This window comes from Alligator sinensis, unplaced genomic scaffold, assembly GCF_000455745.1.
Source record: "Alligator sinensis unplaced genomic scaffold, ASM45574v1 scaffold449_2, whole genome shotgun sequence".
In the NCBI taxonomy this organism is placed as follows: Eukaryota; Metazoa; Chordata; order Crocodylia; family Alligatoridae; genus Alligator; species Alligator sinensis.
This window is the reverse complement of record NW_005842831.1, coordinates 12,864-33,753: the sequence shown is the minus strand read 5'-3', so window position 1 is coordinate 33,753 and position 20,890 is coordinate 12,864. Positions and strand designations below refer to the sequence as shown.

General features: G+C 46.6%; 1 protein-coding gene across 1 annotated transcript in view; it reads right to left on the bottom strand.

Annotated features, from left to right (window-relative positions):
• Nucleotides 1-1,266: 1,266 nt before the first annotated feature.
• RAB11FIP3 (RAB11 family interacting protein 3) overlaps nucleotides 1,267-20,890 on the bottom strand; it is a 28,884-nt gene continuing 9,260 nt past the window's right edge. Inside the window, exons 4-10 of the mRNA XM_006035399.3 lie at nucleotides 16,971-17,074; nucleotides 13,728-13,868; nucleotides 12,786-12,867; nucleotides 9,220-9,357; nucleotides 6,393-6,548; nucleotides 5,493-5,633; nucleotides 1,267-4,794 (exon numbers count right to left, since the gene is read on the bottom strand). Of these exons, the coding sequence (XP_006035461.3) occupies nucleotides 4,681-4,794; nucleotides 5,493-5,633; nucleotides 6,393-6,548; nucleotides 9,220-9,357; nucleotides 12,786-12,867; nucleotides 13,728-13,868; nucleotides 16,971-17,074 (876 nt within the window). The 3' untranslated portion in view covers nucleotides 1,267-4,680. The remainder of the gene's footprint in view (nucleotides 4,795-5,492; nucleotides 5,634-6,392; nucleotides 6,549-9,219; nucleotides 9,358-12,785; nucleotides 12,868-13,727; nucleotides 13,869-16,970; nucleotides 17,075-20,890) is intronic.

The following is a 20,890-nucleotide window of genomic DNA, read 5'->3' as shown; positions in this document are numbered from 1 at the left end:
CACACAAACTCCGGGTTCCCCATTTTGCTGTCTCTTGGACTGCCTTTAGAGTTGCTTTTACCTGCAACTGCCCAAGTTATCTTCAACCTTAGCTGTGATATCCTGAGATTGACTTAGGGCAGCATTTCCCAAACTTTTGGTACCGGGGGCACTTTTTTTCTAGAATAAAATGGGCAGCACACTTCACTTGTGCACCCAAAAAGGTCTGCATGTCTATATAAGATTTACATAGCATTGCCCAAGCCCAGTCTTTTGGCCCCACAGACCACATGAGCAGTGCCAGGTCAATCTGCAAGCCAGATCTGGTCTGTGGGCCTGATCCCACCATGCAGAGCTTGGAAAATTGGTGGTGGGGAGTCATGGCCTGGTTTAATTGTCTCTACTCCCCCACCAATTTCTGGATCCATGGGGAGCCCCACAGGCTAAATGCTGCTGCTCTGCATGCTGGATCTGACACTGATTGGGTATAATTTTTCATGGCACACTTCTGCTGCTCCACAACACACTCTTTAGGAGTGCCTGGTCCAGGGAAACTTTCAGTATGGCTAACATTGGTCACACAGCTCCCCTTTCTCCTTTACATTACACCAATGTGTCTCAACTAGAATGTTGCAGTATATGAATCACAAAATAAACCCAGAGATTTCAAATAGGAATCCATGTGCTATTATTTCTCTGTCAGCAAAAAAAAGTGAAAATTAAGAGCTGGTATTTTCCAAGTGTGCCTTAAGCCTAAAAAGGTTAACAACTGAGAATCACACCCTGGTTTCACCAGAAGGGGTCACTATCAGGCAATGCAATGAATGACATGGGATCCAGAAATATGCTCAGAGAAGTCTGCCCTCCTGAAGATCAGAGGGCCAAGACTTCAATCCTGTTTCTGCCATTCATGTCAGTGGTGCAGAACAGGACTTCCCCCTGTTCTTGGTTACTCAAGGGGGATCCCAGTGAGGTCTACAGCTATTCCTGAGTCACACCAGGGAAGCAAGACAATTTGGTCTGAACAGGGATCTCTGCATGGCAATACCTTGTGCAGCTCCTGGGGTTTCTATAACACCATTGACAGGAAACTCCTTGAAGAATCTACCAGCCCAGAGGAAGGGCTTCATTTCCGATGTTCCTGGGGATTTTGCAGTGCTCACACAATTCCTGCTTTTAAAGCCTGAGTCAGCAATGACAAGCTATGAAAACATCTCTCAGTCCTTCCCTCCTCTGCCATCCCTTCCTTCCTGGGGAAGCAGAGAAAGGAGAAAACACTCTGAAGAGTAATGGTAACAGCTTTTAATTTGACAAGAATCAATACATCATTTAAGACAATACTGTTTTTGCCTCGTTTCGAGTTTCCTTCACATACCAGCAGGGAGAGCGCAACTTTATTGGGAAGTACAGTTTTTTTCCTTGGGAATTTAAAGCATTGTCAGTGTGCAAGTCAGTGCTTTTGTGTTTAAAACTTTTTTCCTGGTGATTATTTACAGTTACAGTACCTCGGAGTGATCAACAGGAAAAAAAAAAAAAAAAAGACTGTTTTAACTGGGGATACATGATCCCAAGTCAAGAAAGGCAGGTCTCCAATATTTATATATTTATACATATATATATATATTTATATTTATATAATATTTGTGTATACACAGATACATTTCTCTCTTCTTTAAAGTATTAAAAAAATTGATCAACCTTCATTCTATAAAAATACCTACTCTACAAGATAGAAAAATCTCCCTCTCCAAGTATACACTGATTTACACCCAAAGCTTCTCTGGAAATGTACAGTACGTGGCTTCTTCCCACAGACTTGAGGAGCGAAATGTATGCGAGGGAGACAGCTCAGAGCACTGCCAAGTGCACAGGAGCTTTTGGTCTGCTGGGGTATGCTACACAAGGGTGCAGGAGGGGGAAGGTGGGTGTTGGTGGTTCACTGCCCTGGTGCTGAGAGAACATGGCTCCCTCCTTCGATGCACATCACCCCTTTTCTTGCAGCAGATCTTACAAACAGAAGCCTCCTCAGGAAAGTGTTTTCACAGAGCATCCAAAGGGGACTGGAGATCCTGCTCCTGCCTGGCAGAAGAGTTGAAAGCATTGCCTCCTCTTTGCCCCTCTTAAAAGGGCACTTCCCTTACCCAGTTCAAGGGACTACAGACTTTAAAACAAAAGTCAAACCTGTATAAATATGAATACACTGCACAGGTGCCCGGAAAGCTGGCTCTGTATCATGGAGTGGTAGAGAAGTCAGGGTAGCAACATTGCTTAGGGTGCTCACAGAGATCCCCAGGCAGGCTCCTCTCCCACCACTGGGACATCCTCTAGGCTACCATGAATATGGTTCTGTGCTGTCCTGTGCCCTGTGAAGTGCTTTTACTCTCCAATCTAAGGAATAAAACTATGGAAGAGAGGATAACTCAGTAGTTGTGAGCATGTAACAGGCTTTACAGGGGAGTGAGGAGTGCAGCTACAGAGCTGGCCACTTGCCAAACTCAGATGCTTTAGTGCTAAAGATGAGGAATGCATGTAAAGTGTGGTACTGATGCAGAAGTTTTACACATTACTACAGATTTGGCATTCAACCCAGTTAGCCAAGTCCTTTAAAAGCTAACTGGCTGATTTAAAAACAACAAAACTGCCCCGTATTTTAAAAGAGAAACCTGCTGTCTGTCCCATGTGACTATGCTTGGAATCAGGACAGCTATTTGTTACAGGAAAAGTGTATTTGTGAGGAACCATTTAATATTGACTTGGAGAAAATTATGTTTAAGTTTCACAAACATACCCCCCACCCCAACTTGTTGGGCCAAAACACCTCAGTAACAGAAGCCAGATCCTTCAGGAGCTTCTACCCTTCTTAACGTTATTTTGGTAGCCAGAAGAAAAGGCTCTTTTTAATCAACTCCTCATTTACTTATTATGCAATGCACTGTGAAAGGCCCTTAGATTTAAAAATGGCCTTTCATAGTAGTGAGCCTGAATGTGCTGGATGCAAACATGGCTTTTGTTTCCCAGCGGTCGTGGATTTCAGTCTCCAGCGAGCTGTATGCCCTTCCCACCACAAGGTTCAGGCTCCAGGTAAACTCAGTTGTCTAAGTAGTCAACACAATAATAGCAGTTTCCTGGTTTAGACCAACAAAAACTTGATTAATGCAAGGGTGAAACCAAAGGTAGGGCAGCACAGGGATGTGAGAAGAGGACGGGCAAGAGCCAGCCAGGGCTCTGCCCTATACCCTGGCAAGGGCCCCACCTCCAGTGCTGTGAGCGTCAACAGCAGAGCCCATCTCAGAGAAGATTATTGCCATAGACCGTACCACTTTCATTCTGAAGCGACATTCAGGCATAGGCGACAGTTTCCATGGTACAACAATCCTTGGGCCTGAAATAAGTGTTCAAATGGCTCATGTTGTTTCTCTTCACTGTAGCTTATTCTCTGACACAAGGGGCTGCCTGAATGCAACTGCCTCAAGGTGCTGTGCGCCCATTTGTTGCTGCAGCAATACTAAGGCTATAAAAGTACTCCACGGTAAGGAGGAGTCATACAAACAGAAGCAGGAGCAGGGAAGAACATGCCAGCTGCCAGGCTGGCTCTAGGACTGACTAATAAAGCTGGGAGAGATTGTAGCCCTGCCTTCAGTCCCTGAAGGGAACAACAGGAAGGAAGGGTAGAGAGTCCACCTATCCATGGTTGTGTGACTTTTATCCCTCCCATTGCTTGTTGCCCTACCGCAGGCCCATTCAATTCAGGCCCCACTGGCTTGATTCATAGGGATTCACATCTGATACTTGGGGAACTTGTCCCAAAAGGAGAAAGGGAATGTGGTAAAAGCCACCCCAGTGAATCACACATGGGATGGAGCTTGCTGAACAGTGAGCTCCAAAGAAGATGGAGCAATGTAACATCTCACCAAGCCAGAACAAAACACAAGTGCAGAGGCACAGATCAGGCTCCAACAATGGTCTACAAAAGATGGCCACTCCTCCCTTTTCATCTACCACCTAAATGGAGAACCCATCAGGGCCAAGCCCCAGGGAGTGAGGTGCTAGCAGTGCTGTTTGAAGAAGGAACTTCCCGCTATGAGTGAAAAAAAAAAAAAATATACAGGTCTGGGACAAAGCTTTTCTTGTTGGTAGATTTGCCTTAGTGAGCATGTGCTGGACACTTCGGCAAAGTAGGTGTGTCAGTGGGACAGGGCACAGAATTCAGTCAGCTAGCTTCTCCATCCCATTAGCATCTTCTCTTAATAACAGGCTGAATGGGAGTCATCTCTCTATGGCCCTAGGTTCTGGATAACTCTTTTCAAACTCAGTCCCCACCTGTGCAATAGGGATTTCAGGATTATGGTTTAGACAGTTCCTGTTAGCAGCCATTTATCAACCCCAGTGTTCGATATGTTCCAGTGGCAGGGTGGCAGTTCCTCTTCTTTCCCCTTCCTCTTCTGCCTATGCCTGCATTTCTCCAGATTCCCTTTTTACCCCTCAAAGCCAGGAAGGGTCTTTAAGTAACGGAGTCAAACAACACGGCTTCATTGCTGTTTTTGTTTCTCCCCCGGTCCACTGGATTAATTCATCCAATGATCTGAAGTGATGCTTCTTGTGCCTTCATTAAGATCAAAGGTGTTGCAAGCCTCTTTTCCCCTCTCAGAGCACTAAGTCCACACCAGATCCCGAGTACAGAGTCTGCAGCTTGTGGCCTCCTTATTTGACTTCCAGGATGGATGGATTCGTTTCCATGATGGCAACAATGATCCTGTCAATGTAATCCTGGAGGCGGAAGTTGATTTCTTCCTGTTTTTGAATCGCCTCCATTAGCTGTAGGGAGGAAGGGCAGGGACCTAATTAATAACTAACAGGCCAAAGGTCCAGGACATTTAGCAAGTATCCCCTTGCAATCTCTAGCCATAGATAGCTTGCTCAACAACAAACATGACAGATCCAGGAGGGGCCACTACAAATAAGTACTTTGCCCCGAGAAAGACATCCTACACAACAGATTCCCACCATCCTCTGAGTTTACACCAAGCATGTACACAACTCCTATACGACAAAGGCTACTGCTAACAAGATTAATTCCTTTTACTATACAGCACAAAGTCCAATAGAACTCATAACCTTCTCAATGCCTAAGCACAACCATCTTCTGGCTATAAACTCCCCCTTTTCCCCCCACCAATGTAGGGTCTTTTATGGTCCCCCCACAACAGCATCTGAGCACCTGATAGGTTATGGCTTTCTTCAGAAATGTGCGAAGGCAGCAGCTCAGCCAGAATCTCTCTTCCCAAGAGCAGCTGAGCTGTAGAACAGCATCCCTATGACACAGCATTGCCTTCTTCTGTTAGGCAGCTTTCAGTAGATCTCTACATTGTTAGCGAGCATGGAGGGCATTTCAGCTCTAACTAGGTGCTCACAGGCAAGGAGCATGGATTACATAAATACATCAATCCACCTAAAAACAAAGGGGTTTGAGGTAAACAGGGATAAGCCTCCTGTCAACACCATACAGTAAATACCTCATCTCTGGAGACCGAGCTGATTTCTGCAGCTAGGGACTCTGAAAATGAAGCTGAGAAGAGGTTCTTGGCTCCCTGGATGCTAAGGTTTATGATCTGTCCATTCAGTTCATCATTTTGTTCCTTCAGGTTTCGGTTATCCTGGTCACAACAAAACCCACAAATCAATACAAACAATTTGCATGTCTACAGTGTGAGAAATCTATCAAGCATTAGGTGCTCTACAGAGGTTCTGTCCTATCCTCATTTTGCAGATGGGGAAGTTGAGGCATAGACAAGGGAAGCAACTTGCCCCTGGTGTCCTAGGACTGGGTGGCAGAACCAGAAGGAAGACAGGCTCCTGACTCACTTCCAAGTCAGCAGAGCCCTGGGAGGCCTTACTCAGTAGAAGACACATCAGAAGGATTCTACAGCTTTTTGTATTTCTGCTATGGATCTGGGATTGAACTGTTTCAATGGGGGAAGAAAATAGCATTCCCAGAATGCATCCACCACCTCAGGATACTGAATGGCTGGGTAGGCAGATCACTGCTTCCATGGGGAGAAGGTCCTGCATTCCCCCATTCAGTTTAGAAAATCCAGGCACTCCCTTGCAGTTAAATGTATTCACATTACCCAGTCTACCTGCGAGGACCATCATGCACATGAGCAAACCTAGGAGATTCTGACTTGGGACCACAAGCTGCTTTTAGGTCCAACCCATGTGGTAGCTGTGACTCCAGGAAAGAATTTCTCTGCAGTAACCTGCCTCCACCCCCAACACTGTTCCAGCTGTGCTTCATGAGGAGTCTGCACCAGTTAGCAAGGGTAAACCTAAAGAACATCAGCTGTACTGTTCAGCTGAGCATTGTCACCATTACTGGCTGAACCACTCATCTTCCCTGCCCCAGTCCCAACTACCTGTTTGAGCCGTCTGATCTCTTGCTCCAGCTCTGTCTCCCGCGTCCTACTATTGTACTCCTGGAGTCCCATGCTGCTGCTTCTGCCTCTTCGCTGCTCTGCTTCAAGTTTAAACAACTGCAGGTGCTCCAGCTGCTTCCTGAGGTCCTCAATCAGCTGCAACAGAACAAAGGAGACTAATGCAGTGGGCAGAACAATCAAACAAATCCACTCCCTGAATATGAGGAAGCTAACAGTGAGGTACAGGTGGCCTGACTACCATTGTACTTACACCCTACAGGGGAAAGCATCCTCTTACCAGAAGATTGTGATAGCAGGATTAATGGCCATCTCTAAGGGTGGAAGCAAATGTAATCTTTGGTTGCCTTCATGGTGTCATAAACATTTTCATGGCAGTACAAAGTGAAAAGCAAACAGATGTCCCTGCCTTTTGCTGTGCCACATGCCCAGATTTGTAGTTGCAACAAAAAGTGGTAACAATCTGCGCCACTTTACTGTGGCAGACATCTGTTTGCTTATGGTGGGAGAGCACAAGCAGCCCAGAGCTGCCCATGCTCTCCAGCTACCTGCTCCAGAGTCTTGAGGGGCCCTGATCCTTTGCACTGTGGGAATTTCCAGGCAGAAGTGGACCTTTCAAACCCACAGAGTGCCTGCCCAGCTTTTCCCCACTTACAGAGATGTGTGCCAGGGATCTCCAAGGAAACATCTGGGTAAGCAGGGAAGCTACCAACCCATGCTTCACATGGTGTTATGGGCCAACGTGGGACCTGCATGGAGGCACAGGGCACTGAAGATATCCTAGCTCCCTGCGCCTCCACATTGCCCCATGCTGGCCTGTGCCTCTATGTGAAGCACAAGTCAGCACAGGTCCCAGCATGGAGGCTTAGGCACCAGGGACTCTGGTTCCTGTGCCACTCTACCCTGCTCCACATCAGAACCCACAGTAACCTGCGCTTCTACATGAAGTGTGGGTCCCAGCATGGAGGCGCGGAGCAGAGCAGGAGCTTAAGAATTTCCAGCATTCTGTGCCTCCATCCTGGGATTCCCCAGCTCCCAACCTGGGGTCTGGTGCAGGGCCTGATGAGAGATAATGGTCAACATGCATTTCACCCAATAAAACAGATCAGCTATGGCAGGATGTGACCCACCACAGCTGGTCCACTTGCAGCAGAAACAGACATTACCAAACCAAAGGCAGAAGATGGTTTCTTCCCTGTCCCTCCTCAGACTGTGCACTGTAAAACAGTGACTGCAGACAGGGAGGGGATCCTTACGAATATACTGGACTGAAGAATAAGCACCAGCCCCTGGCATGCCAAGGCAAGAACTGCCCATGAGCTAGTGTCAGGAGGGGATGGAGTGGGGCTGCTATTTGAATTTTTCTTTCAACTCATTTATTCTGCTGTTCCAAGAATTTCACAGCAAGGAGCACACAAGCCCTTCAGATGCACATGGATGTTTTTGGAAGTTCAAGTAACTAAACTGCACTAGAGAGATCATGCAGCTCTGGACTCTCCCCCACTTCAATAAGCCTCAACAGAAGCCTGCTGCTGCGAAATGGCAGTGTTTTGTATCCATCACCTCAAAAGTCAGGCCTGATACTTTAACCAAATGGCTGCTTGCATTATAATACAATCCACCTTGCTTGGTAAACTGAGGCAAAAGCCTCCCTTTCTGCTGTGGATGGCAAACATTAATTTGTCCTGTAATATGGAGAAACCAACCTTCCAGAACCCCTGGAGCAAGGGAAGTTTCTGAACCCTCAGCCCTTTTCAAGAAGAGGTTTGTAGTTTTGCCTGTGTGTAAAGACTCCCTATTGTTTGTCTTGTCAGGAGTAGATCAAGTGCTGTAACACCAAGCATAAGTGATCTTCCACACTGCTTCAAAGGGGACCGTTGAATGAGATGGCAGGACGAGAGGGGGAATGGTTGGTGCAAAGCACACAGAACACATTCTCCTGACAGATGTGAAAAAATAGAAACAAAACAAACAAACAACACCCCCCCCCCAGCTTTTTACCAGAAGAGGAAGGGTGCTGGTTTGACCTGGATCCCCAGCTTCTGTATAGATTGGGTGCTTCAGTGGGGCTTGTTGGCATTTTTATATAAAGCTGATTTAACCAGCTATTGGATACAAGTGCCAAAAAGCCCAGCTGAAGCACCTGATCTATACTGGCTTCAGGAACCTGGGTCAAACTAACATGCGTCTTGTGGGCATGCGCTATGCTCACTGCAGGAACACACTGAGCTAAAAGTAAAACATTCTTTTCACACCTGTAAGCAGCCACAGTTCTGTTCTGATTGTTATTACATTCTTGTCCTTGTTATGATAACACTGGTTGATTCCAAGTCCCATCCTCATGCCTTTTCCATTACACTTAAATATGGATGAAAATGGGCATTGCTGAATAGGGAAAAAAGCCCTAATCAGAGGACTACATATTGCATATCTATATCTGTAAACGCAATTATGTTTGGATGAATTTTCATGTCACTGAAAATGATGGCTTTGATACAAGCTGAAAGGGCAAACAGTACAGATGCTGTGTCAGCTTCCTCTGCCCAGCTACGACAAGGCATCTTTACCGACTGCCTTATGACTAGGCTCTGTCAAGCTACAGTGATTTTGTTTTTTTGAGTAGTGGCAAAAAGGTAGGACAAAATTATCAAGGACATTTTACCTATAAGCAGTTTGCATCTCCTGGTTCCCTAGCAATGAAAGCAAGAGTTCCCCCTCCTCTTCCCCCTGTAGGTGCGTCCATTGTAACTGAAGGCACTGGACAAACACACAGGCAGAAGGGTTTAGACAACTGCATAGATTTACGTACCTCTTGGGTGGACTCTTTTTCCTTCTGGAACTGGTGTCTCTCATGGGTCAATTTGTCTCCCATCTTCCTCTTGCTTTCCTGCTCCTCCTTGAGTTGAGCAGTGAGGTCTTCAATCTCATCTAACAATTTCTGCTTCTCCTGCAACAAGATTTAGCCAGGCAGAAATATCACCAGAATTCTCTCATAGCTTTGCAAGGACTGTCCCTCCTGCTAATCCAAGAGGTCAATCCTACGCATTGCAGTAAGGGAACATGCTTTTAACTGATGTACATTACTGCAGCTACTTTGCCTGCTGTGCTTTCATCTGATCTCTGGGGACTTCACAGACTCAGTGCTCCGGCAGCAATAGAAGATGTAGTAGTGTAGCTAGCTGACACAACTAATGACAACCTGTCTTAAACCATCTATGTGGGCACCTGAATAGCTGCCTAGTGACTCTGCACAGCACAGAAACCATGTTGCTGGACTGGGGCCTAAGTGACAGCTACAAGGCAGAGGTTACATGAAATCAAAGGGATCTCTCAGCTTGAAACAGCATGATGTCACCTCTGAGATGTTTAAGGATAAATAGCAATTCAGAGACATCATACAAACCCCTCCTAAGGCATTTCCTTACTTGGAGGTTTTTGATGAACCAAGATGTGATGGGATCCTTGTTGAGCAGAAATAAAAGCTTTAACTGGGAAATGTAACCCAAAGCTATAATTACAGGGCATTTCTGAAACACCACTATATAATGTCCATATCTCAGATGAATGGTTGCACAGGACAGCATACCAAATCCATTCAAAGGTTAGACATGTAGACGTTAGCAAATTGCTATTAGGTTTTCAAGTTCTGTCAGATCAGCCCCTCTCTATAATGTAGCATAATGCACAGCTAGCCCTTAATGTGAGAGCCAAGTAAAAGATGGCTATTTCAGGAGCACCTTGATTTGATACAGACCAAAGTTCACAAATGTAAGTACTTAACAGCATATGCTTGAACAAATGACCACATTGCTTAGTGCACCTGAAAACAAACAGCTCTCAGTAAAAGTTAAGCCACTACTTTGATGCCTAATGTCAGGCTCTCAGGTTAATTAAGTGCACTGACATTTTCTGGGATGAAAGGTGCTGTGTAAGTGTGAAATTATATTAACAGGAAATCTTTGTTTCAAACATGCTGAATTAAAGGAGACATTCAATTTATCAGCAGGGGTTTCCCTCCTTCATGAAGTTCCAGTATAATTGCACCTGTCATTGCTCATTAGCCACATTTATTCCAATTTAAGCTAAAAACAAAGAAGAGCAATAACACTTTGTGGACGCATCTACACAAGACATTTACTGTGCAGTAGACTAATTAGGTGTGAAGTAAACATCTCTGCACCTACATGAGCCCCCATTAGGCTGGAGTAAAATAATTTACTTCACAGCAGGGCACATGTAGATGCTGGAGGGGCTGGCTGGGGCACGAGGATGCTTCAGTGCAGGGGTTACCTGCTGGCCAGCCCTGCACTGAAGCACCCTCATGCCCCAAGCCAGCCCCTCCACAACACACTGAGCCAGGGGGAGCAACCATGGTCTGGCAGGCTGACCCCTGGGGCTCCTGCCCTGGTTCAAGATGCTGTGAGTGCATGTGCAGATGTGCACGCAGCAGCAATACACTCCAGAGTGATAAAGAGAGAAGTGTCAGGAACAAACACTTTGCAGATGGCTAAATGTGTCCAAGGAAAAAGCAGAGCCACATATAATCCACATCTAAAACCTACTCTTTAAAACGTAGGGTTTCCTATTTATTAAGTGATCATTTTATATAGCACCTGTTAAACCAGAAAACCCCCCAAACAAACCTCAATGCACTTTTTAAACCAGGTCTTGATAGATGAATCACTGGGTTGAGTCCTGTGGCTTGTGTTACGCAAACGATCAGACTAATAATAGCCCCTTACAGAGCCTTAAAGGCTCTGAATCCAGGAAAAAACAGAGGCTCCAAAATATGCAGGCATCTAAATGTAAATTTCATCTTCTGGCACCTTTGCTCACAGGCAAATATGACTAATTTCTATTTAATACACACATCTCAAATCATACACATACATTTATACCCATGCACTCCCCTCTGCCCACTTGCACATGTTCTTAGCATAAAGATTTTTTCTCCTGATGAATTTGGCAATTAAAAGAAAAACGTCAATAAAGTTTGCATCACATCCCCACTGCTAGGTACATACTCAATGGAACCTAGATATAGTGATCAGGGAGGAAGAATAAGAAACAATTCAATGCTCTGAAGCTAGAGAGGCTAGTATATAAGAGGGTTCCCCTGCACTAGGTTAATTTAAGAGTACCCATTCTGGTGACAGCAACTGAGACTTCCATAAAATCTGCCAGAAGAGGGCAGCATCTCATGCACAAATGGTACGACAAAGGGATACAAAGCATATAAAGCAGGGGTGGGCAAAATGCGGCCCAGATGCGGCCCGCCAGGCCATTCTATCCAGCCCACGGGGCCCCTAAAAAATTTAGAAAATTAATATTAATCTGCCCTGGGCTGCCTGTCATGCGGCTCTTGATGGCTTGCCAAAACTCAGTAAGCGGCCCTCTGCCCAAAATAATTGCCCGCAACAGATATAGGAGCATTGGCTGTTGGAACACATTCCATCCTCTGGTGAGACTAGAAGACTGCTGATGAAGTTCATATTCAGACTGCATTGGCTCAAGCTGCTCAACACCAAGATCTACAGAGTTTTAAAAGAAGACAATGCAGTGACTCAGTCTCTCCAGACAGAGCTGTGGCCCAGGGTAATATTTAGGGTAGGACTGGAAGAGATGAGGCTTCAAAAGGCTCTCTTTGTTGCATAACCTAGACTCCATACAAGTCTATTGTATAAATGAACAGCCGCATTTTCTGCTCAGAGTTGTCAGCCAAAAAACCCAAATCACACGTGAACTGAACAAGATTGATTTATCCAAAGTTCATGACTCCCAAGGAAAACCGCAGTGGCCCTCCCTCCCCATTTTGCAATTGTTATATTCAGTGCCATAGCAACAGAGTTTGGCACCCAGGGCAAAGCCCGCAGTGGCAGCCCATCCTCGCCTCACGCACAGATCCAGGAGGCACAGGCCCCGCCCTCCCCCATGATTACCTGGGACTGCACACACAAGTGGGAGCCTGTGGCTCCATCCCATATCCTGCCCTGGCTGGGCAGTGCCTATTGGCATCCCCTTGCTTCAGCACCCAGGGCAGTCACCCTGCTCGCCCCCCTTGCTATGGCACTGGTTATATGGTCTTGGAAGAAAGACAGTACAAGTTCTGCCTAATACACCAGGTTCTGCCTAAGACAAGTTTGAAATTACACTGCAAAGACGTGAAATGAAGATATGCACAGGAAAGAAACAGCATCAGAAGAAGGTGCTGAATCACAGCTAAAGAATTAATACCATATTCTAGCACAAAATACAGAGATGTGCATCCACACTTTCTCACCCCAATCTCTGGCACAGGGAACAGATCGCTCTTCCTATTTTTAGTACACAGAAAAATAGATATATAACATCATTTAAGTAAGTATTCCCCCTCACCTCCTCTAGCCTCTCGATACTGGCCTTCAAACAAGGGACGCAGGATCTCAGCTCACTGTTATCATCATCCAGCTGCTGTAGTCTGTAGCAACAAATATACACACAAATTTCACCAGCATGCCTCCAGCACTGGAGAACTTTATAGCATTAATCATAAGAGCACATTCACTGAAGGCAGGAACATGGAATCAGAAGTATGGGGATGGGATGAAGGCAGCACTCCAAAACTGACCTTCTCCCTATCTCAAAGTAGAACTCAAAATTTTCAAATCTCCCCATTGACAAACATGGAGACAGAGAAGCAGACATTTGACTAAGTGTGGCTGGACTCCTGTGATTTTTGCCTGCTGTTACAAATACTCCATCCATAAGGCCCCATGCCATCTTTCAGGTTGAGGACAGGGCTACCTTCATTGCTCTTCCTTCTGTTGGAACTGCTTCACCATGTCCACATCCTTCACTCTGGACCTGATCCTAGCAAAACTCTCACTGACTCTACTAAGAACAGGATCAGATGTTTTGCCTGTTCTCATGAAAGTGATTCGAGTTAGAAAGTCAAACAGGCTTTCATGGTCTTTTCACATGGCTCAAGTGAACACTGTCTTTATTCATGCATTTGGAGCAGGAACAAGGAGGAGACATATATAGGCTAAAAGTAAGCAGAATTAATTAAATCCAAATAAGACGTTCTCCCCAACTAGAAACTGAGCATCAGTTCTGAGGTGGTTAATTTACTATTTTTGGATAAAGTTGTGGGAAAAAATAAAGCAGGAAAAAGAGGGGGTTAGAAAGACTTTGTACAGCCATTATTGAAGCAGCATAAACTTGGATGCAAAATAAGATGGAAACTTACCCACTGCTGTGTTCTAATCATGAAACGCATTTAACACAAAACCATATCAGGAAACCTGCACAGCACAAGGCTGTGGCTGCTGGACCAACCTGGCTTGCAGATTCTCAATCTCAATACTCTTTTCTCTCTCCATCTTGCTCAGAATTTCCCTCTGTTTTTTGATCTCCTCCATGAGGGTCTCATCTGCTTTCAACTCCTGTTCCTTCAGCTGCTCCTCAAGGGCATTAGCTCTTTAGAGAGAAGGAAAGATGCCGATTAACCATTCCTGACATTACACAAGAGTCCCGCGGGCACTCTGCTATTTTGAGAGAAGGGATGTCCTTTTTCATCCTCTTCAGTTTACTTCCTACCAGATTTTCCATGGGAGTGATCAGGGAACCTGAAAAATCGTAAGATGTCAAAAGGAAGTGTGCCTGTACAAAGCAGAAGGAAGAGACGCCTAACAAGGGCTCACCTCATTAAAGACCATGTGAAAGCAACTGGCACACTATTTATCCATAACCAGGTCTATTTCAAATTTAAGATAACCCCCCCATTAATTAGATTCCACGCATGGAAAACTATACATTGTTTAATTATATATATTATTTAATGTTAAATATGGTATCTTTACAGCCATGAAATCCACCATTCCCCTCTCTGGGGTCTTTAGTACCAACTCTGAAGCATCTAGATTTGACAGTAGAATCATTGTGAATCCAAAAAAGGAGGCAGATAGATTGCCACCACACTCTGAATAGCCTCAGTGTTACAGTGAAACCCTTTTTAAAAGGAAAGATCAACTTATCAACTTGCCAACAAGGACAAGGGCAGAGTCCTGGACTTGGGCTGGAATAATTGCATGCACAAATACAGACTATAGGGTATGAATGCTTAAACTGCAATACTGCAGAGAAGGAGCAGGGATTACAGTAGACCAGAAATGCTCAACCTCTGGGCCAAATGTGGCTCATGGAGTCATGGCACCCAGTCCGCAGGGCTCCCCATGGGCTGGGAAATATGGCGGCTGAGAAGCAGCGACAGTTAATGCTGTCACCCTCCCTTGCTGCCAAATTCCCAAGCCCCACAGCCAGATCAGGGCCAAGCCATGCCCCCTTCCCCACCTTGCAGCCAGATCAGGGCTGGGCCATGCCCCCTGCTCTCCTCTGCATCCCCCTCCAGGAATGGGATTCAGGACCACCAGCCAGATCCAGCCCACAGGCTAACCAGGCACTGCAGTACCAGTTGAGTACCACTGCAGTAGATCATAAGATGAGTATGAGCCAACAGTGTACTCTTGTTGCAAACAGACAGCATACTGGATTGTTTCAACAGGAGTGAAAAGTCAGAATACTAGGCTGGGATGGTTTTGAAAATTAGAATGCCTGTCAGGGATGATCCCACTTCAAACATGGGGCTGGGATAGATGACTTAACAAGGTCCCTTCCAGCCCTACTTCCCTAGGATCCTATGAAAAAGAGTGCTTAAAATTTGCACCTTAGTGGAGCAGTGTAAAATCTGGGTGCTCCACAGAATAAATGATGGAACTGAACCATGTCTAGTCCCTTCATTTTTTTCCTTTCCAACTTGGCTGCCATTTTCTCCTGCATTTCTAATGCAGTATGAAATTCACATGCTACACAAGGGAAATTCCTTTCTGCTATATCAAGGATATTTGGGCAGTTCTGGAAATAACATTCTTTGGCGTTCAGCAGATCCTATACAAGTGATGTAGGTCTTACATAATGACTGTCGCAGAGACAAAATGTTGGGATTTGGAAAGCAACTTTAGCCAGTTTAGAATAAGTTCATATTAAACTACATCTAAGACCTAAAAGAATGTGCCCATTTCCCTGTGAATTCACATCCAAAAGGGAATTCTCTTAAGTGAAATGTGGAGGTATTTCCTATCCAAACCTAGAAGACTTTTCTTGCCATGTGGTTCTCAGCAGAGCACAGAAATCTCAGAAGGCCTGTAGGTATGCTAAGCTAGAACACAAATGCTTATTAATCTAAGTATGCAAATATGCAAACCTGTTCTTGGAGCAGGTGAATAAGTGGTGCACAGACTAGCTTTCATTTTTATGCCAAGGCAACACACAGGTGAATTAGCTTCAATACAAATTGCTGAGAAGTTTGCCGGGATATTATTTTATGTAGTTTATGCTGACACATTTCAAAAGCAATATGATACCGGTTTCAGGCATTTTCAATAGATCACCCCATGTGAAGACAACCCTTTATTTGAATAAAAACCAGTTAACCCTGAGCTAAGTGATTAAAATGAAAACATCTTATTACTGTGAAAGTTTAGCAAGGAAACCTTTACTTGAGTAACACACAGCTCTGTGACACACTTGTTACTTACCAATCTTACAGTTCTATAAATGAAACTTCTAATAGCTTTATGTGGTGAAGGTAAATGGAGTTGGAAGATAGAAGCTTATCTGAGATTAAAGAGCAAATGATTATACTTAGATGAGGTTTAGAGTTTATGTTTTTGCCAGCATCTGAGAGCAATGAAGTCATTTGGGGCTGTGGGACGTATAGATGTTTCCTTAACAGTTGTTAAAATGCATTGGACTAAATGAAGGGCTAAGTAGGGGGGAAATAGTAATTTCTCCTTTCTAAATTGTATTAGATGTATTATTGCTAACTATTTGTCAAAGTAGTAGCATCCTAGGGAAGAATTAAAGCCCTATCATCCTAAGCATTGTGCGCATACAGAAGTGACCATGCCTGTCCTAAAGAGTTTGCAAACTATGTTGACAAAATGCTCCTAGATTCCATACAGATTATTTATGAATGCAGGGGCATCATTGCCTGAAGGTGAGCTACTCACACCTGTCAGGCTGCATGCGTAACTGAATCCTCAGTAATTTATCACTGACCCAGGAAACTGGCAGGGCAGGGCAGAGCACTGGAGATAAAGGCACACAGGCAGGGCACTGGAGATAAAGCAAAGGGGTCTCTTGCAAAGAAGGCAATTGGATGCCTGCTGACTTTAAATCAGCAGCCTTTGGACTGGATGTTGTTTGGGCCATTGAATGAAGGCAGATTTACTAAGTTTTAATACTCTGCTCTGTCTTTTTGTACCTTCCTTTTCTACTGGCTTGCTTCCAGCACTTAAAACAGGAGCTCCCAAAAAACAACTGCCTTTCACACAGTCAGTAACCCTAGGGAGGATAAGGGTGAAGGTTCCATTCAGAGTCACTTTCTAGTCCAAATACACACACACGCATACATGCACACACACATGCGCAAGGAGTAGAGGAAGGGAAGTAGCTCTAGAATACCATCAGAAACTCATGCTGAAGCTGTTTGCCCCTAGGATGCAAGATGAGCTCCCTCACCTGTGCACAAGTTGCAGATTTTCCTGTTTTAACCGATTGTGCTGCTCCCCATTGGCTGCTGTGTCCTTTTCCAGCTCTGTGACCCTCTTCTCCAAGAAGATAACCTGTGCAGAGAGACAGACGGGAGACCAAGATGCCAATGGAGTCTTTCATTTTAGCCATTGTCATTAAGAGCACTGGCAAGCTGCTACCTAGCACCAAGAATCATCCCCATCAGGACTGAAATCTAGGGAGCCAGTGAAATAATTGCATGAGAGAAATAGATTTACTCCGGCGGCGGAAGCAGCAGGCAGTTGCTTCTAACACATATTGGCCTTGTTTGACTCCTATAATATCACTAACTATTGTCACAGAATCACCTGCTGCTGTTTGAGCATTCCCGACCTCCACACTCGCTGACTTTATTTGTATTTAAATAGTTTGAGAATAGGCTGCTCTTACATTTTTTTCAAAACATGCTTTGTTCTCCTTCATAGCCTGGTTCCTAGACCATTTCCCCAATATCAATATGGGACCAAGCAGTTCACTGGAGTATCATCTTCCAGATTAATCATGTTACACCAGTCACCTTTCTCATGAAGGCTTTGAAGTTGTAGGTCTATAGAAGACAACCAGCTGCTGTAAACTGTAATAGATTTACTGGAAGTCAGAACTGTAAAAATTTACACCAGATACAACTATGCCTTATGGTACTTAGAAGAGACACAATATCCATTTTCCCCTTAAAAAGTGTCCAAGTATTTTTAAACAAATAACACTTTTGCCAATTCTTTAAAAAAAATTAGACAAAAGTAACTCTTCTCCCTCCATGTTTACCTTATGCGTAGTGTTCCACATTTTCAGTTTTTATTTAAAAAAAAATCTGGGAATTTTTCAGAGTTTATTTTCCAAGCATAAAAACCAGGTTCAAACTGGGATAAGAGGAAGAAAAGAAAAAAAAAATGGATTTAAAACAGGGAAAATAATAATACGTTCCCATGGCGGTAAGGGAGGAAGGGAGTAAGGCAGGGACTAGGGAAGGGGCAGGGGGAGGGGCATGGCGCAGCCTGTCGGCCGCTCCTGGGGCTGCAGCAGGCAACCAAGCGGAGGGAACTGTCAGTGGGTGCGGGGTGGGGGCGCACAGCTCTGGCTGCTACAAGCACCCCAGGAGGGCTGCAGGTGGGGGGCTGCACTGGGCTCTTCCTGGGGGGCACATGCCCCCGGATCTGCACACAGGACAAGAGCAGACTGCTGCTGCAGGCTGGGACCAGTAGTAGTACTGGGCTCTTCCTGGTGCTCAAGGCGAGTGGTAACCTGCTCTTGTCCAGCGCACAGATCCAGGGGCATGCACCCCCCAGGAAGAGCCTGGTGCAGCCCCCCAGCCCACAGCCCTCCTGGGGTGCACGTAGCAGCAACAGTCATACCCCCCCCCGCCAACACCCACTGACTTAGTTCCCTCTGCAGTTGGTGTTGGTTGTTTCCGGGGACGCTGCACAAAAGGGCTGGGATAAGTGTCAGCACTTGGGGGTCAGGAGCAGAGGGAGCAGAGCGCACATGTGCCCCACACACATGTGGCCTCTTACCTAGGTGGCGGAGGCAGCAGGCAGCAACAGTGGCGGCAGCGGAGGGGACAGCAGCAGCTGATCCCTAAGCTAAGTGGGGGAGAGGGTGCCGGCGCAGCTGAGGCAGATCCGAAGGGGAAGCTCTTTGGATCCCTCTTAGTTCAGCCAGCAGGGAGCTGCGCTCCCGAGCCATGTGCAAACAGGTATGCTCTGTAAGGGCACACCGGCATTTCCGCTGGTGTTCGCATAAGGCGGGGTGCATGGTAGCAGCCCAGAAGGGTGCCTCCAACAAGCGAGAGTAGTAGACTCAGCTCCCCGGACATGGTGCGGTCGCAGAACGCAGCTGCTAGGGACCCCACCCCAGCGGTGCCACCTGCCCTGGGCTCTTCTGAGGCCTCCACCTAGACAGAGCTCCTGGTAGGGTCAGTAGCCCCTTGCCCCCGTCTGTGGGGGAGGCTCAGTGAGGTCCCAGCAGCCGGTGGGAGTGGGGCCTGGTGGTTCCCTTGCCTCTCTCTCCTGTGCCTGACTTAGGGCTCTGGAGGAGCAGGTATGGGAGCTCCAGGCTGAGGTGAGCAGGCTGCGGGGGATCAGGGCTGCAGAGGACAAAATTGATTCATATTTCTGTTCACTGCAGGACCAGTCATTCAGTGTACAGTCCCCCCAGGAGACACGTTCAACACAGGAGTGGTAGAAGGTATCCACCAGATCCAGGGCTGCTCGGGCTAGCGTGGTGGAGGCTCCCCAGGTACAGCTGGGGAACAGAGACGAGGCCCTGGCAGCCGTGGTGGAGAAGGACGAAGGGGATGCCTCCAGCAGGGACGATGCCACTCCATGCAAGACACAGACGGTACAGAGAGGAAGCATCAGGAGGAAGAAACGCCGGGTCCTCATCATCGGGGACTCCATCCTAAGGAGAACACAGGGACCCATCTGCCGACCCGACCCCATGGCACGAGAGGTCTGCTTCGTGCCTGCGACTTGGATTCAGGACATCGCAGAGATGGAATTCACCATCCAGCGCAGGGTGTCAAGGGCCTGCAGCAAGGCAGTAGCCCTTGACTGCAAGAGGGCCAACTTCAATGCATTGAGGAGATTAGCGGGAGAAGCACTGGGGTCCTGGAGAGCAGGGGAATTGGGTGCCCCAGATGAGTGGTTGTTCCTTAAGGAGACGATACTCAGAGCCCAAGGGGTGACAATCCCAACAAGAAGCAAAGGGGGCAGGAGTGCCCAAAAGCTCCATTGGCTCACCAAGAGCATTTGGGAATGCCCGATTGCCAAAAAGGAGGCGTACACCCAGTAGAAGAGAGGGGCTGTCACCAAAGACGAGTATACCTCCACCGCTCGGGTCTGTAGGGGGGCTGTTAGGAAAGCCAAGGCAGATACGGAACTAGGGCTAACATCAAAGATAACAAAAGGCACATGGGGAGCATGAAGAAGGCACTGGGTAATGTGGGGGCCCCTGCAGGATATGCTGGGCAATCTGGTGGTTGCACCAGAGGAAAAAGCAGACCTCTTTAACAATTTCTTTGCCTCCATTTTCTTGAGCAGGGACTGGGACTCCCCTACCGAGATTCAGGACAGACTCAGGAGAAACTCTGCCAGGCCTAGGGTCAGGGAGGACCGAGTTAGGGAACTTCTGGAGGGGCTGGATGTGTTCAAATCAGCAGGTCCAGATGCTCTCCACCCCAAAGTGTTGAGGGAATTGGCAGGGGTTATCACAGGGCCCCTGGCACAGCTTTACGAGCCCTTATGGTGCTCTGGCCAGGTACCGGATGACTGGAAGAGGGCCAATGTAGTCCCCATCTTTAAAAAAGGGAAGAGGGAGGACCCGGGCAACTATAGGCCCATTAGTCTTACTTCAATCCTGGGGAAGCTCTTTGAGAAGATTATCAAGGAGCACATCTGTGATGGGCCAGCAGCAGGGATGATGCTCAAGGGCAACCAGCATGGTTTCATTAGGGTCAGGTCCTGCCAGACCAACCTGGTTGCCTTCTACGATCAGGTCACAAAAATCAGAGGACGCAGGTGTCACGGTGGATGTAATCTTTCTGGACTTCAGGAAGGCCTTCGACACTGTCTCTCACCCTATTCTCATTAAAAAGCTAGGCGACTGTGGTACTAATGCCTACACAGTCAGATGGATTGCAAATTGGCTGAGGGGTTGTACTCAGAGAGTAGTGATGGACGGGTCATTTTCGACCTGGAGGGAGGTGGGCAGTGGCGTCCCCCAGGGCTCAGTCTTTAGGCCCGCGCTGTTCAATTTCTTTATTAGCGACTTGGACGACGTGGTGAAAAGCACCCTGGTTAAATTTGCAGACGACACCAAGATTTGGGGCGAGGTGGGCACGCTAGAAGGGAGGGACAGGATACAGCTGGAGC